Raw genomic sequence first — 17,668 nt, 5'->3', positions numbered from 1 at the left:
GGCTGCTAACACCACACAAACCCTCTTTTCATTCTCCACTGTGTTCTTTTTTCCCCTGTATCATTGACTTCCTTCTCTTTAGAATTGTCCCCTTCCTGTTGGTCCTTTAACTGTCTTTCTGCTGACTTAAAGCACATGTTGTTTGATTGTCCTCCCATTTTTCAATTTTGGCAATCAGTTTGGTCCCAAATTCAGAGAATTTTCAGAGTTTAGGTCTCTTTTTCACTCACAAATAATTTCCTAGGCTCATTGGGGCATATTACCAACGTTAAGCGATATTTATCGCTAACGATGCTTAGCAACGAAGTTTTTAACGCTAAGCATCGTCAGAAATTATCGCAGATAAACCTTGCTATTAACAAGGTTTATCGCAAATGCGATAAAAAACGGCCGCAATGCATGAATATCGCTGAAAAGTCAGCGATATTCATGCATTACCGAGCTAATGATCTTAGCCATGTTATCCACCTCCCATTGGATAACATGGCTAAGAACTGCTCAGGGCAGGTGTTAGTTTTTGGAGATATTCGCGCTTAGCGCGAATATCTCCAAAAGTTGGTAATAGGAGATAGCGATGTTAGCGACTGTTTCCAGTCGCTAACATCTTGTCACGCCCACTTTGCATGTCATTAGTGATAAATATCACTGACATGCAAAGTGGGGCCCAAGATGGTCGCTATCTCCTACTAGCTGTCGCTAACTGGTGTTAGCGACAGCTAGGTAATAGGGAGATAATTTTATCTCCGCTTTCTTGGCTTTTAAAGCCAAAAAAGCGGAGATAAACCCCCTTGATAATATGCCCCATTGTCTCCAGAATGGCCTCAAACATCTCTAAGTTTTAAACTTTTAGATTTACTATTGGCTATTGCCTTCCATTTAATAACTCCAAATTGGAAGCAAGCCAATTTAGTCACGTATAAAGCCTGGTGGAATGCTATTTGTTTTCATCATCAATTAGATACGAATTATGTCTCTCCGATATCTCTGGCAATAAAAAGAGACCTTCTATGGCTTCCCTTATCCGCTTATATATCCTCCAATGCCTCTTCTATTGCCACCTCTAAGATTATTTCAGATGATGTACGTAAACCACCTTAATTTCCTCCCCTTGCCTTCTCTCTTTTGATTGACTAGTTCGTCCTTTACTAATGAATGTTTATTAGCATTTCTTTATTAGCTGTACTTTTGTTATGCTTACATTGTAAATAATGGCTAGTTTCTAATGATACATTTTTGATGTTTGTAAATTACATATGTATTATCCCATAATTAGTTCCCCTTATTCCCCCTTTTTTTATTGTGTTATATAGGATGTATTGTATATCTTTTCACAGCTCCATTGTTTATTTCCTTCTGTATTTTGCTCTGTTCACTCATTTTTGTGTTTTATAGGATCTGTAATACTCATAATATTGCTGTTATTTTTCTTGTTATTCCTCAATAAATCGAACATAAAAAAATATATATATATAATTAGTAAAGTGTGCAATTACCACAGGCATGGTCTTGCAGCACTGACACTTGGTAATAAATGGGGAACATCCTTTACGACGCGGATGTTACCCCGCGCTACCATTACGACGCGTCTCTTACAATGCTGGTCGTAACCACGACTTGCGCTGGAGGGCGCTTAAGGACAAGGAATAGTTAATTTACTATTCCAACACCTTCCCTACTATCCACGGGGACTGGGGTTGGAATAGTAAATTAAACTATTCCTAAGTCCGCACCCTACAGCACAAGTCGTGGTAACGACTTGCGTTGTAAAACACGCATTATAACGGTACGCGTGGTAATAGCCTGCGTCGTACCGTCATACATCCGTAATAAACACAAGGCCATACCTCATTGCTGTGGGAAAGTGTGGCTTTGATAGCCATCCTAAACTTTAAACGATTAGGAATGACACAAAGCAGGAACAATCTCCAGAGAGCTGGAGCCACAGCTGAGAAGAGGGAACACAGAGGTGGGGGTGGTGGATAACCTTGTTAGTATTGTTTTTCCTTAAATGGAAGTCATCTTTGTGGAAGGTCTAGCATGCAAGACACAAGGTTTTAACTCCAACTAGATTTCAAGTGGAAATCAATTAAAAGATCTTGGCCATGGGTTACATCTCCCCACAGAGCGACGGGAAACGGCCTTAACCTCGCAGCCTAACCTATGCACAGCTAACCACTCAAGTGGCACCACAAACATCTAAACCAAGCCTATGCCTTTACCACGCATATGCGTTGTTTAGACGTTAGTGCTAGTTAGCGCGCTAGACTCGGAGAGAATGGGCGGGGTGGGAAGTGTTGCAGACTTAGAGGGACTTCCTGCCCGGACGGGGAACAGGTAGGAGAGTACGATTTCTGGGAGTTTTGGGTCGGGAAGTTGTCAGGGTTTTAGGAGTCAGGGTACTTATAGGGTGGGGAGGCCGGTTTTAGGGCTCAGGTGGGGGGCTGGCCAGTTTGCAGGACTGTGTTTTAGGGCTTCAGGATGGGGGTCAGGGTACTTTTCATGGCTGAGGAACGGTTTTCGGGCTAAGGGTGGGGGCCTGGGGTGTTTTTAGGGCTGAGGTCAAGGCTGTAGAGCTCAAGGCAGGGAGGGGGTCGGGGTCATTTTTAAGGCTCATGCGGGTTATAGGGCTCAGGGTGAAGGGGCTGGGGTGCAGTTTGTTTTTTGGGATGAGGTCCACTTTTAGGACTTAGGGCGGGTGGCTGGGGTGTTTTTAGGGCTGTGGTTCGGGTAGCACTTAGGGCAGGAGGCTAGGTTTTACGGCCCAGTACAGCGAAGCGGCTCAGGGCACTCTTTGAGTCCAGTAAATAAGAGAAGGTCCTGAAAGAATTATTACAGAGTCTTTGGTTGGGGACAAAAGCACAAGATGCACAAACAGCGACGGTGCTTCAATAGATGAGGAACACTCTAACACTCACCTGTTCCTAAATACGATAACCCTTGAGGAAATTCTCACCTGTCAATGGCTTTTATCCAATGGACACAATAGAGATTTAGGAAAAGGCAGCAGGCCTTCTTCTTGAAACCCTCTTACTCTCTGTCATGTTGGATGTACACCACTACCCAAGCACGACCCCTTCACCTGAACACAGCAAAATGGTAAACAATGAACCCGCAGAGTACGCAATGCCCGTAGCCCTCCCTCTCCACCTCGGACAGACAAATCTCTCCCCATCTTCACAAGAAACCTCAAAACCTGGCTCTTCGACAGACCTCCTTCCTTGCTGGACAGGAACCTGGGAACCCCTCCTCCCCCAGCACCTTGAGACCCTCATGGGTGAGAAGTAGCACTTAACAAACACGTGATTGATTGATGGACCGCTGCCTCCTATTGTTTGTTTAGCTTCAACATTGTCACGTGCTTGCGGTCACTGGAGAGGAAGTGACGCCACTGAGCTGTGCAATATTCTGTTGTGTGGGGGGGGGCTTGTTCAGAAGAAGGGGCGTGGTCCTGTAGTTCGAATGCTGTCTTTAGATCCTGGAATCTTAAATTCTAATCCTGACAGCACTTGACCAAAATAATGTTATTAAAAATTAAACACTTTGTTACCCTTTGCCTTCATTTTAAATATATTTTCTGGGTGATGCCCAGTGATTTCCCATGTGCTTGTTCCCAGCCCTTTCCCAGGTATGCCCTGGTCTCTATAAGCCAGCTTCAACAGGGCCCAAAACACAGTACTGTTCTGAGGGGCATATGTATGAAGCCCATTTCCCGTTCGTAAACGGGCCGATTCTCAGAATTGGCTCGTTTGCGAACAGGAAAAACCCGTTTGGGATGTATCATCCCAAAAGGCTCTCGCAAAATAGGGAATCGCAAAATTTGCGATTCCTTATTTTGCAAAAGCATTTAAGGAATCACAGTTTGCGAATCCTCAAATGTGATATAAAAAGCACCCAAGTTGTGCGATTTCTCCTTAAGAAATCGCAAATTACCACCAACTTCAAGTTGGTGGTAATTTGCGATTTCTTGAAAAATTCACTTTTTTGCATTTTTCAAAGTGCCATGTGGCGCACATACATGCCCTTAGAGCATGTATGTGTGCCACATGTGCACACATGTACATTTCAGGGGTGCTGGCACCCTTGAAATTGCATTCTCACTTTGCTATTCTCTAATTGAGAATCGCAAATTGAGAACGTCTTCCTATTCATTTATAGGGAGATATTTCTTAATTGCGAATCGCAATTTGCGATTCGCAATTCAGGAATATTTAGGATTATTTGCAAATCCTACATACATAGCGTTTTGCGATCCTCAAATAGAAATTCTCTAAAAATCGCTATTTGAGAATCGCAAATGTATCCTTTGATACATATGCCCCTGAGTGCCTTATCTGAAGTTGGACATGCTCCAGGCGCAAGCAAAAAAAAATATTCTCAGTAAACCTCAAACTGCTCCCAGGTCCTAGGTTCACGGTGTGTCAAACACCTGAAATAAAACATACAAAAGCAGTACAAATTCTAAACGGCTTTGCTGTTTGAGCAATAAAAGCAATTATGTGTATGTATTTTCTCTGCTTTAAAATCCATTAGAAGTAATGGATTTCCGTAGATATCTGGACTTGTCTTCTTGTTGGAACCAACGTTTTGTTCGTGTTCAAGGTCTGTGGTCAGGAGTTAAAGATGACGATGAGGAAAAGGAGGAGAAGGCACAGGAGAGCTGCATTTTACACAAATTTCTTATGTAGTTAGGCAATGCGCTGATCTGCCTTCAAACGCGTTTATGTGAAATTTGAGACTTTGGTAAGTTAACACTCATTAAAATATTCATTATTAAATGTATTATTGAGTCACCTTCCCATTAAACAGCTGTTTGTGACAAACATGGTAAATATAACTTCCAGTCCTTTTTAATTAGCTACTGTGGAAACCTCACCGTCATATTTGTGAATCTCAAATTACCCCCTGCTGCATGTTTCTGAGGGGTATTGCCAGAGCTTTGCACAAGGGACAAAGCCATCTCACCATTTTTTTTGTATGCTTGTGTAATAGGTTACAGAGCAATCAGTATTTGCAGCAGGGTAACGTGACACTAATTGATGTCACATCACATCTCAGTCACATTAAGCTGCAGAGAAAGCGGGAAAGGCTCGAGCATGACACAAACCAGTTTGTTCAATTTTCTATAGCAAAAGTAGTGCAAAAGTAGTTTGCCCATTTATTTTACCAAGGAATTCTTTATGAACTATGTTCTGTTTATTGAAGACTGTTTTCATTTCAATTGATTTTATAAGCATGAAAAAAGTGTGTTTTATCTGAAGTGGTTCAATTTTCCCATTGTGTGCTCTGGTGCAAACCATTTTAGTGCTATGGACTAGAACACATTTTTCTAGAACAATTCTGTAATACAGAAGTAGCAAAATAGTGGAAAATAGTTTTGCATTGGGAGGGAGGGTAAATGGGCCCCGGTTCTGCCTCTGTCATAAGAGAGAGAATGCGATACCATAGGTGGAAAACAGAACTTTTCAATTACATGAAATGACAAAAAAATGTTTCCACAGCCAAGTAAAATTAACAGAAACAAATTAATATAGAGGTAAACAAGATGAACAAAAGCCAAAGAACGCAAATTAAGGCATGGTACCACTGAGATGTTTTGGAGCTGAAACACCTAGATTCCACAATGCAGTAAACCCAAGAGATTTTAGCAGAAGAATCTCATACACTCCCTATAAATTCTTTGCAATCGATAATGAGATTCATTTGTGCATCTTAGAAACATTTCGGAAGGTGAATTTTATAGGATTTATTTTTGTGCAATCCTTAGAAACTGAACAAGACGCGATTCAATGTTCTACAACATCATCCCAATTTCCAACCACCCAAACCCTTTCCAGATTTGGTGATCAATCCTTTGGTCTCAGAGGTTCCCTGAGAACTAGCAGCTCCGTCCCAGGCACCTGATCCAGTGTCCCACCTAAGGAACCCCACCAGGATATTGATAGCTATTCCCACCTAAAATCTTGCCCCACGGTTTCGTAAAACTTGATGTTGTAGGGCCGGTAAAAGTCTCTTAGGTCATCTATCACTTCCTGCTCGATCTGGACGTGAGTTCTGCCTTTGGACTTCCCCAGGCAACGAGGCAAAAAGCTGTTCTCTGTCTTTTTCAGGCAGGGGAAGCCTTTGGTTTTGTTGAAGTAAAAGTGCTTGTCAGTGATAACCCTCTTGATCCCCAAGAAGTCCTGGATCTTGCCCATTTCGCCGGCCGGGTCCGTGATGAGCCGCTCGCCGCTCACAAAGTGCATCTGCGAGATGGGGAAATATTGGAGCCAGAGGTCAAGGTGCAGGGCGTACATGCCGATGCGGACTGCGTTCCAGGAGGTGTCCACAAGGCCGGCACTGCGGTTGCGGAAGGCCAGCTCCTCGAAGCTTGGGATGTCAGGCTTTTTGGAGAGTGTCTGTGTGTAGTCAGAGATAGCCCTGGTCACCGGGTTTCTCACCACCACGATGACTTTCATCTTCCGGCACATGCTGAAGATCCTCTGTGGAGCCTCGCGGGTAACAAAGTAACTGGGTGTTTTCTCGATGGTTATCTGGCTGTCAAAGGTGCGCGGCATCAGACTCCTGGAATCAAAGAAAGACATACATTAGGGCAAACCACACCATTTCAACAGGAATACAACCTCTGAAATCTTTTTGTGATTCTACTGACATTTAGATGAGTTCATTCAGAAAATGTAATGTATTGGAAAAACACCTAAAGACTTAGCGATACAATAGTGTGGACTACGATTGATGACAATGGAATTATGTAATTGTGCGGCATTTTCCACATAATTCTGGATTTTCCATTTTTGACAGCAAATAAGTGATCTAAATCTGCAGATTTTAACATAAAAGTTGTTTCTAGCTCGAAAGGATCCAAAGTGACTAAAATCGCTGCAACACATGTTGCTGTGCAGTGCAAGATCCTATGCAAAGGTTGAGTGTTCCCCTTTCAGTTCCTTATTGTTGTATTTTCGTGTTAACTGGTACTAACGAGGTGAACCCTTTTACCAGACAGTCTTAATATGTGTAAAAATGACGAAATGATCAAGTAATACGTTGACAAACTGTGCTGTATTACGTCACATAATTTTCCTTTTTATGTCGCATAATTTAGTAAACCCAGCTGCATAATTTGGCCTTTCACTGACACATAATTACAGTGGCCCTGACCATGATGTAGGCAAACCTTGTTTCAACAGTGTTTGGATGGTATTGACCTCATTACTCAGAGCCTTTACAAATCTAGAGCTGGCTGGTGCCAGGGCTGGCATCGTGAATGGTCCCAGAATGAGTACACATTGAAACAGAGCCTTTCACCTACGGCTTGGATATGCATGAAGGGACTGGCTCAGTGATTTAGAGTTGTTCGTCTGAAGGCGTGAAGCTTCTCTGCGACTGACACAACTATAGAGAGGTTTTCACCAGTAGGACCTGGTGGGCTCAGGAAATTGATTGGGTGGTACGTAGCTTTTCACCGAGAGGACTGAATTGGCTCAGGGGATTGCCAGAGTGGTGTAGAGCCTTTCACTTGGAGGACTGGGTAAGCTCAGAGGATTGATAGAGTGTATAGAGCTTTTCACCTGGAGGACTGGATTGGCTCAGGGGGTTGCCAGAGTCATGCAGAGCTTTTCACCTGGATGACAGGATTGGCTCAGGGGATTGCCAGAGTCATGCAGAGCCTTTCACTTTGAGGGCTGGATAGGCTCAGAGGATGATAGAGTGGTGTAGAGCCTTTCACTTTGAGGACTGGATAGACGCTGGGGATTGCCAGAGTGACGTAGAGCCTTTCACCTGGCAAACTATATGGTCTGATGCCAATTGGCACAATGATCCAGTGCCTCTTACTGGTAAATCTTGCCGGGTGCCAGGCCTGGCAGAGTGATTCAGAGCCTTTCATCTGGAGTTTCTCTAAGTGATGCAGACCCTTTCCCTTTTACCATTGGATAGGCTCAGGGATTAGTTCCTTGAATAGTGATCCTTTTGCTTGCAGCAGTAAATGGGATCAGTTGACAGGCAGTGTGATGCACTTCCTGACAAGACACCACTAGGTGTGGCTATGGTGAAGGCATTGATACAGTGGTTCAGCGCCTTTCACCCATACAGACCTCCGGACCTGTATGGAATCAGGAGATTGGTCCATTCATACAAAGCATCTTACGCTTGGGACTGAATGGTGTCAGGGGTAGTGGCGTAGCAAGGAGGGGAGGGGGATCTGCCCAAGGTGGCACACGTTTTAGGGGCGGCAGCATCCCCCCTACTCTTGCATGCAGCTGAAGCGGGTGGCAAACGCAGAAATCGACAGTACCCCCGCATGACCCCCTTAATATGAGGGTGCCTCAGGCGGCAAACTCAGGGACCGCCATGGGCAGCCATACGCCTAGCTACCCCACTGGTCAGGGGATTGACACATGGATACTAGTCTTCAACCACAGCGATTCAAGGGCTTAAAGAGAAGGGCAGTGTCACAAACTTTCAATTCAAGGGCCGAAAAACCCAGTAATTGCTGCAATATTCGTAGGTGTTAGCCACTAATGATATCTCTTCTAAGGGTTGGGCCGCCGTAAGGTAATAGCAACACTGGACAGAGCCCTTCACCTTTAGGACCTGATCATCTCAGATGAGTGTGAAGGGATACTGATGTCCACCCCTCTGATTGACAAGTAACCTGTCACTTAGTGGATGCTAGGACTCAGGATAGTCCCAAAGACACAGCCTTTCGCATGAGGGGCGAGAGGTTTCAGGGGATTGGTAAGGGGTCAGGATGCTTTTAGGTTTATTGCTGAGAATTTACATGTTAAGTGATAAATGGTTGCGTAGTTCCCCACAAGGATCTCACATCAGACTCAGAATATACTTTATTCGATTTTAGACATTAAAATCATAACAGCATCAAGATAAAACATTTGTCACAAGTAAGAATCCAAATTTAAAAATTTCAGAAATACGCATACTCCATTCAAATAGAATTCCCACTGTTACATAAATTATAAGACAAAGTTATTCACAGGGTAGTAGTGCGGTGGAGAAGCTCTCACATAAAAAGCCAATAGTTCAATTGTGCCTGAATTTCATAGCATTAATACGACTACGGCAGTTATTATATATCTGAAAATAAGAAAGGCAAAGCAGATAGTCACAGAACTCTACTTGGCCAATCACTTGACTCAATTCCAAGCACTCCTGGAGGATGACAATGTCCAGGTTTTGCTACAGTATTGTTTCCAAAGACAATGGGGCACGCGCTGTCGCCTTTCTAGCCTGGCCGCGGTTAAGCGTCGCCTTTGCGCGTCTTAGGGGAGGTGCGCGTGATTCATTGCCTAGTGTCAGCGTGCTGTCGCCCCAGAAGGCTCTTCACGTCTCCCGGGAAACAATTATTCACCGAGAAGAAGAATTGACTCGCTGAGAATCATGTAATGTCAAGAGGTGTCAAGAGATGCCGCTTCCGGCCATGTTCACGTCGAGCAACTTCCACAGTGTTCCTGGCGGTGCTAATTTATGAGATCTGGAAAAGATCCTTAGAAATTTAACCTGTGAAGGCCATGGTGGATTGTAAGCAGAAGCCCACTCACCTTTCCTTCACCTGTAGACCCCTCCCAGCTTTCTGAAATAAACTTTATAACTTTATAACTTTAGAATCCGAATCCAAGCCAGGGGATCATTTCCCTAGCAGGTGGGCTCAGAAGGCTACAGCGACAGAGAGAACCCTTGAAACCTGAATTCATGCTATTGTAAATCAATCAACGACGAAAAACAGGCTTTCAAAAAAGCCTGGAGGTGACAGATGAGGTGGAAGAATAGAGGACATATATTTCGAGATATACATTTTAATTTCCCAGTCTAAGCCTTCGAATTATAGATCTTTATCAGCTCCATCTTCTGGCAAACCTGATATTAATGGCGGTAATAACGATGTTGATGGGGGCAATAATGATGCTCATAATATGAAGATAATAACAATAGAACAACAACAAGAAAACAGTATTACCAAACAACAACACACTACTTCTAGTAGTACTACTTCTAACAATGATCTTTTATGAAATCTTAATAAATGGAAGTTTCAGGTTATTTTTCTTTTGCTTTTTTGTTCACTAGGTGGCTTGTATTTCAGGTATTTACTAGGTTCTCTTAACTGGCATCGGTATTGTAATTTTCCACTTGCATCCTTTAAAATAATAAAAACAGAATATGAAAAACCTTGTAACTTCTAATAACGGAATGGCTGCACATGGACAGTTTTTTGTTGCATTACAGTGGGGTTAAAGGCTTCCTGCTGTAGTGTTGGCTTGACAGATATGAAAAGATGCTTTAAACAGATGCCCGCGTTTTCATTCTGGGAGAAAAGCAACCTCTCCCTGGTCCAGCCGCGGCCCACACAGGTAAGACCGGTGGGGCTGGGTGTGGGAGGTGTGGAGGGATTTCGACAGACGATGGCGAGGGAAAATTTAATAATTTTGTGGTGTGAGCGGCCAAGGCATGGAATGACCTACCATTGCAGCTTGACAAACCATCTTGACTTCAGGAACTTAAAACTTGGTTTTTTTTATGTCTAATACCGGACCCTCATGAACCCCTGTCAGTAACCTCTGGAGGACATCATATGCAGCGCCAGGACACCTTCGGGTATCAGTTTGCGCTATAGAAATATCGATAACATTAACATTAACAATAAATTTACCCTTGTCATCGTCCGCTGTATTCACCCCCACCCCACCCCCAACCCGGTTCCACCGCTCTTACCTGCATGGGCCGCGGCTGCCCTAGTCCCTTGTGGGGTCAAAAAGGTCATAAATTGTTCATCTAGGGTTGTCCATTGATAATCCAAGACTAGCCACAGTTGTCTGTAAATGTTGAACCATTCTCTGCCAAGCATGTGTCCTGGCTCAGAGTCCCCTCCATAACTGGGGTGCAGAGGTTTCCCTCAAGCATCCTTTTGTGTTTCTTTGTTGAGGTCCAGCACCCCAGAGGTTGTGTATCCTCAACAACACACAGCTCTAGAGCAGTGTCCATTCAACCCCTGCTCTTCATGCTAACCAGGTATTGTGACTCACCTCCCCTTCTCCAGCACAACACACCAAGGATACCTGTTTTCAGGCACTCTGTGACCTTGTGTTGACTTTTCATCACAGCACCCTATCCCTAAGCCGCCGCGGGCCCTTACTGAGTGGAACCAATCACAACAAGAGGTTCAGGGCCAGAGAGCCCATTCTCAGGTGCAAACCACTGTCAGTACAACCTGCGTTCCCCACTCTTAATTTAACACCCCCACTCTGGCCTACGCCCCTGCTATTTACAACCACTTACACAAATCCTCAGCATTCCTTTGCATAAATAATGAAGGATGTGCGAATGCAGATGAATAATGTACCCTCTATCCGCCACAATTTCGTTTGCCAGAAATAAATAAATAAAACACACTCTTTCATATTTTCTCTTCTAATTCGTCCATGAGGTGAACTATTTAGCAAAGGTACAGTTACTAGACGTGAATGAAATCTCGTGATGTCCACTCATGTTGCCTGTGGCTAGTTCAGATACCTTTGTTCTAAGTTAACTATTAAACCATTTAGATTATTGAATGGCACATAGAAGTCTGGGGCATATTACCAACGATTAGCGATATTTATCGCTAACTAGGCTTTGCTAACGAATTTTTTATCGCTAAGCATCGGCGGAAATTATCGCTGAGATAACTTGCTATTAGCAAGGTTTATCTCCAAAGCGATAATTTTTCCGGCGATAGCGTGAATATCGCTGAGAATACAGCGATATTCACGCATTAGCGACAAAATGTTCTTAGCCATGTTATCCACCTCCCATTGGATAACATGACTAAGAACTGGTCTGAGCAGGCTTAGCGCGAATATTTCCAACGCTACGCCTGCCTTGTTAATAGGCGATAGCGACGTTATCGACTGCTTTCAGTCGCTAACGGGTTGGGTATGCCCACTTTGCATGTCATTAGCGATAAACATCGCTGACATGCAAAGCGAAACCGCTCGCTATCGCCTATAAGCTGTCGCTAACATCAGTTAGCAACAGCTTGCTAATGGGGCGATAGAATTATCGCCGCTTCGGCCGCTAAATCGGCGATAATTGTCTATCGCCCCCTTGGTAATATGCCCCTCTGTCCTTTATTTAAATGCTAATTTTTTTCCTGGAGTGTCTTCAGAAGACCTTGTGCCTTGAAGCCTGTTTCCCCTTGAGAACTGAGCACAGCCCTCTTTAAACATAGGCGCAAAAAAAAAAATTGGAGCTACTGGGTAGAACCTTGGAAGCGTAGCCAAAGAATGATATGACATAACATTTATATCATAGTATATATCATAGTATATTTTTATATGTTATATTCTGACATACAACAGGGCACCTTTCATCAGTCACAGGACAGTGACAGTGTGAGAGAACCGAGGCAGGAAAATAACACGTTTATGCATCAAAGCCAATAGTAATGGGTTAAAACAGATGTCGAATTTCCTTATTAATAATATTGTCATATTGCCACTGAAATTAAATATGAAAAAGGCATTCTACTATGTAACAAAACTGTGTTACAGCTGAATTGTGACATCACAGTGACTCTTTGTGGAGCCATCCTCGTTACAGGTGGGTGGACTTTGTTTTGAAGATTCCACAGAGCCGGAAGTAAAATAACCAGCTGGTATCTCTGATGCAAAGTCCAGCTGTGACGCTTTGTTTTCTCTTAGAAAAGGAAGAACTACTCGGAACCGGGGTTACCAGCTCCTTTACTTTACAGTTTTTCCCTATTTCGGCAAAAAAAGAAACCAGCTGACATTTTTCATCTGCTCTGGGTAGGTATGAAGTGTCAGCTCGTGCGCTGCTGGAGAGTGGGTTCAGCGGTCCAGGGAAGTCTAATGCCTATTTTGGGGGACACTGTCTGCCTCAGCCAGGAACTGCTGCAGGCAGTTGGGGAGGGAGGTAGGGGGGAGTTCAGGCAAAACCTCTACTCACAGTCTATGCCCTGTATCATCAGTAATAGTCCTGGTGTATTTATGCCCTGAACCATCAGATCTAGTTTCATCATTTCCATCAGGTTTCATCATTCTGGGACCCAAGACATTTGGGTTATATTGGCAGCCCCTATCAGAGTGGCACTTTTTTTGACACTCCGGTGGCATAGCACCATTTCCCATATTTACAAGATGGCGCTAAGCTACTTGCATGGCTTAACACCACCTTCTAAAAATGCCCCGTTCCGCCACCATCCTTTGCAGCAAAGCAGCAAAGCAGCGTGCAATGGATGTTGCTGTGGGTGTTCCACCGCATCATCTATTGCTTTTGATGAAGCACCCGATTTACAAGGCTGCAGCAGCGCCAAAAACGAACGCCATGGACTACCAGGAGATTCATAATTTCTCCTTGTGTTTTGCTCTTTCCATGTGTGTTGCATTCTGCAGTACACATAGAAAGAGCAGATCGCCATTTTTGATTATTTGCAGGAAGGTTTCCCTTCCTGCAAATAAACAATTGCCTCTACAGCGCAGGCACCCTTGCAACATGGCGGCAGGCGCTAAGCAGCTGTTTTTGCGTCATAGCTAGCGAAAAACAGGGGTGCACCATATTCTTGTCCGAGCGTACCGCTGCCAAATTTGGCATAACTCCACGCTCCAACATTTGTTTGTAAATATGCCCCTTAGAGTGGCAACTTGGGGTAGTTCCACCAGAGTTATCACTCTAGTGAAATACCCCAACTGGAAATGCAGGCCTAAGTGTGAACAGCAGGTCAATGAGCAGAACTGCAACTGCTGGGTACACTATCAAAAGGAGAACTATCTTTTCATCTCTCTTTTTATGAAAAGGACTTACAAAAACAGGAATCCATCTATAGGTAACTACACTTTTTGAAGTACAGCCTTTTTCTAAAGTAACATATATTGAGTCCTAAACGTGTTTTGACACCAGGTGAATGCTTCATATTGGTGCACCTATTTTCACCGTATGAATTTCACATTTATTCTACTTGTCTGCAACCACAGTGTCTCTCTCAAACGATGGAGTAAAAGACCATTGGTTTAAAAGAGAACAGAAGGAAGGGTGATTGTGCAGCAATGCATTACAAGAAATAAAATATTCCGTACTGTACGTCATAAAAACGTCATAAAGCCACCATGGAATTCAATGACTTTATAATGGACTAGCAGCCCGTCCCGACGTTGTCCGGGCATAAAAACAGAATGTCTTCAATGCTTCGAACCCTTAACACTCTTTCTTTGGTAAATGTAGAAAATGTCAGTTTACCTGTGTTGTTGATCTTTGCAGACAGGCTAATGCTGGGGGTACGTTGCAGCAGAACATGTGTCTCCATTAACGCTATTCTCATGCGGCGTGTCACGGTTCTGCGATAGAACGCTATTGTCATGCGGCGAACGCTATTCTCAGGGGGCGTGATGCAGGCGGCGTCCCACATTCTCATGCGGTGAACGCTATTCTCAGGGGACGTGAGTGATGCGATAGAACCCTATTCTCCTGTACAGAGCGCACACGCCCACCACAATGCACACGCCCACCTCCGAACCGGTGCAACTTCCAACGGACTACTTTGTCTCAAACGTTCTTTTTCTCTTCTAAAGTATATGTTGGGCTGGTGTATAGCCTATGTCCGTCTGCTTATACTCACCTTTCCAATGCTGTATGCGGTGTTCCGGTTGGTGCTGTGGTTCCGGAGCTTACCCGCCTCAAAGGTTTCAGTCTCTCTCTTTATAATAGTAGTATAGATTTCATGCATCGACCTCCTTGCTCTCTATGGCTGTGACTTGCAATGCCTTTACAAAGGATCTGTTTCGGGAACTTTATCTCACACATGGTTATTAAGATAATTCTCATAGCATGCACATTGTACACTGAATGGTGCTTTAGCTCCTAAATGTTACAACCCTCTTTTAACGAGTAGAACTTCTCTTATTTTTTCCTATTGACATATTTAGGGTCAGATGTATGAATCTTTATTTGCTTTTCCAAAAAGCCTGAATCAAAGAATTGGGACATTAGTGTTTGCAGAAAGGCTTTTTACCGACTATACAAATGTAGTGATAACCCATTCACCTTCCCCTTTATGAAAATTGACAAATCCTTTTAAAGAGTAGGCAGTGAGCCCTTGGACCTCTGCCTCCTCGTAAAGAAATAGTTACTTAAAATGTACATTTTTTTTTAAATGCATCCTGTTTATCTTCCTGGAAAACAGCATTGGATTAAGAAAAAACGCCTTTTTTTAAAAGCAATCACAGACATGTTGACTGATTTATAATGGGTCACAATTTATGACCTACTGTTGTAACCTATTGGTATCTTCCTCCTGTTTCCCCTCCTCCTTTTCCTGCCTCCTTGGTGCCTTCTTTCTATCGTCCCAACACTCCATCTCTGCCTCCCTGTTCGCCGGGAGTACTCTGAGGGACTGGGATTGAGTTGGACTGTATTGGTGGTGCACCTAATAAAGCTTAAATTCCTTACCTGTTTTTGGACTTTGTAACACTGGCGATGATGATGGGATCCAAACCCACGCGTGCAAAGCACAATGGATTAAAATTGAGAAAGTGTTGGTTCTAGTATTTTATATTTCACCCTACGCCTTGTTTTCCTCCCTACCATCCTTCCTTGTGTGGTTGTTTTTCCTCCTGCCTAGGGAGATGTGTTGTAACCTATTGGTATTGTCCTCCTCTTTCCCCTCCTCCTTTTCCTGCCTACTTGGTACCTTCTTCCTATTGTCCCAACATTCTGTCTCTGCCTCCCTGTTCGCCGGGAGTACTCTGAGGGACTGGGATTGAGTTGGACCGTATTGGTGGTGCACCTAATAAAGCTTAAATTCCTTACCTGTTTTTGGACTTTGTAACACTGGCGATGATGATGGGATCCGAACCCACGCGTGCAAAGCACAATGGATTAAAATTGAGAAAGTGTTGGTTCTAGTATTTTATATTTCACCCTACGCCTTGTTTTCCTCCCTACCATCCTTCCTTGTGTGGTTGTTTTTCCTCCTGCCTAGGGAGAGGTGTTGTAACCTATTGGTATCTTCCTGCTCTTTCCCCTCCTCCTTTTCCTGCCTCCTTGGTACCTTCCTCCTATTGTCCCAACATTCTATCTCTGCCTCCATGTTCGCTGGGAGTACTCTGAGGGACTCGGATTGAGTTGGACCGTATTGGTGGTGTACCTAATAATGCTTAAATTCCTTACCTGTTTTTGGACTTTGTAACACCTACCTTATTAATATTAATGAGGGAGGTCCAATTGTGACACAGTACGAATCAGGAATTTGCGAGCTTACCTTTTAATACATAGGTTGGTTGGAAAAAAACAGAATAGATTCAGTACAGGTTAGTGCTCAATTTGGGACCACTATTCTTAGTACATTTGGTCCTAAGTCCAATATTCAAAAAACTCATTGTTAGACCTGACATCCTTGGTGTGGTGTTCCCCTAAACATTTTGCAAACATTTTGCCTTCACTCCTCCTGTTTGCTGAATTCGTTTTTGTTGGCTTTAAGACTCTGCACCCTTTACCACTGGTAACCAGTGCTAAATTGCTTTTGATGTTTTCTATAAACATGGTGAAATTGACCTGCATATTATTGGCACATTTACTTTACTTGTAAGTCTCTAGTAAAAGGTTCTACATATACTGAGGGTCTGTGAATTACATGCTACTGGTGGGTCTGCAGCACTCATTGTGCCACTCACAGAAGTAGTACTTTAAAAACATCTCAGACTTGCCATTGCAGCCTGTAGTGCAATCTTAAACTGCCAATTTGAGCCAGCAAAAATACCTTTTGCCATGCTTAAACTTTCATTTTTAATGCTTATGACACCCCTAATGTTGGTACTAAAGGCCCATAGAGAGGTGCACTGTATTTACAACGTAGGACATATGTACTTAACTTTTACATGTCCTAACAGTGAAAAACCCAAAAGTCTAAATTCACTCTCTGTAAGGCCCATATCTCCCATTCACTATCCCTGGGTTACCTTCTTACATTTAATAAGTGCTAACTTTAGATTGGGAGCAGATAGCAATATGCTGTTGACATGCAAATGAACTGTAATTTAAAACCCTCATTCAAGGCAAAGTTAGATTTTAAGTTCCATTCTAAAAATGCCACTTTTAGAAAGTTAACACACATCATCTGTGTGTCTTTTACTTTTAGAAAGTTGGCATTTCTGTGTCTCCACAACTCTGCCTTTATTGCAGTATGCTAGGTCACATTTCTGTGAATGGCTCTGCTGTTGGAGTTTGTATATTACTTCCAGACAGTGGAGGGACTGTACCCATCCCCACTTACACTTTAAAGGGTTTTGCCTAAAGCACACACAAAATAACCTGACACCAGGCCTCCCAGAAGGAGGCTGTGATTGTTGTTTCAAGGTCAGACAGCGCAATCTCTTTTAGTCCCAAAGAACATCTCCCAAGGATAATTTAACTTCCCTCTTAGCTCCCATTTCTCTCAATTGAACACTTTTCTGAACAACAACAATTTGTCACAATTTTGTATGGGCCACAAATATATGAAATGGTTTATCATTGACTTGGTTTCTAAAAAATATACACTGTCATTTGAAATCCTATTATCAGCCGACTGGTCAGATCATTACCTCGTTGTTTTCACTTCACCTCAGTGAGATCTAAGGTTAAGAGTCAATCAAAGAGACCTAAACAATGGATTAGTGACAACAGA

General features: G+C 43.3%; 1 protein-coding gene across 1 annotated transcript in view; it reads right to left on the bottom strand.

Annotated features, from left to right (window-relative positions):
• Positions 1-5,188: 5,188 nt before the first annotated feature.
• HS3ST2 (heparan sulfate-glucosamine 3-sulfotransferase 2) overlaps positions 5,189-17,668 on the bottom strand; it is a 294,548-nt gene continuing 282,068 nt past the window's right edge. The window contains exon 2 of the mRNA XM_078664167.1: positions 5,189-6,561. Within this exon, the coding sequence (XP_078520293.1) occupies positions 5,943-6,561 (619 nt within the window). The 3' untranslated portion in view covers positions 5,189-5,942. The remainder of the gene's footprint in view (positions 6,562-17,668) is intronic.

Source organism: Lissotriton helveticus, chromosome 10 (assembly GCF_964261635.1).
Source record: "Lissotriton helveticus chromosome 10, aLisHel1.1, whole genome shotgun sequence".
Classification (NCBI taxonomy): Eukaryota; Metazoa; Chordata; class Amphibia; order Caudata; family Salamandridae; genus Lissotriton; species Lissotriton helveticus.
This window is presented reverse-complemented; position numbering and strand designations above follow the sequence as displayed.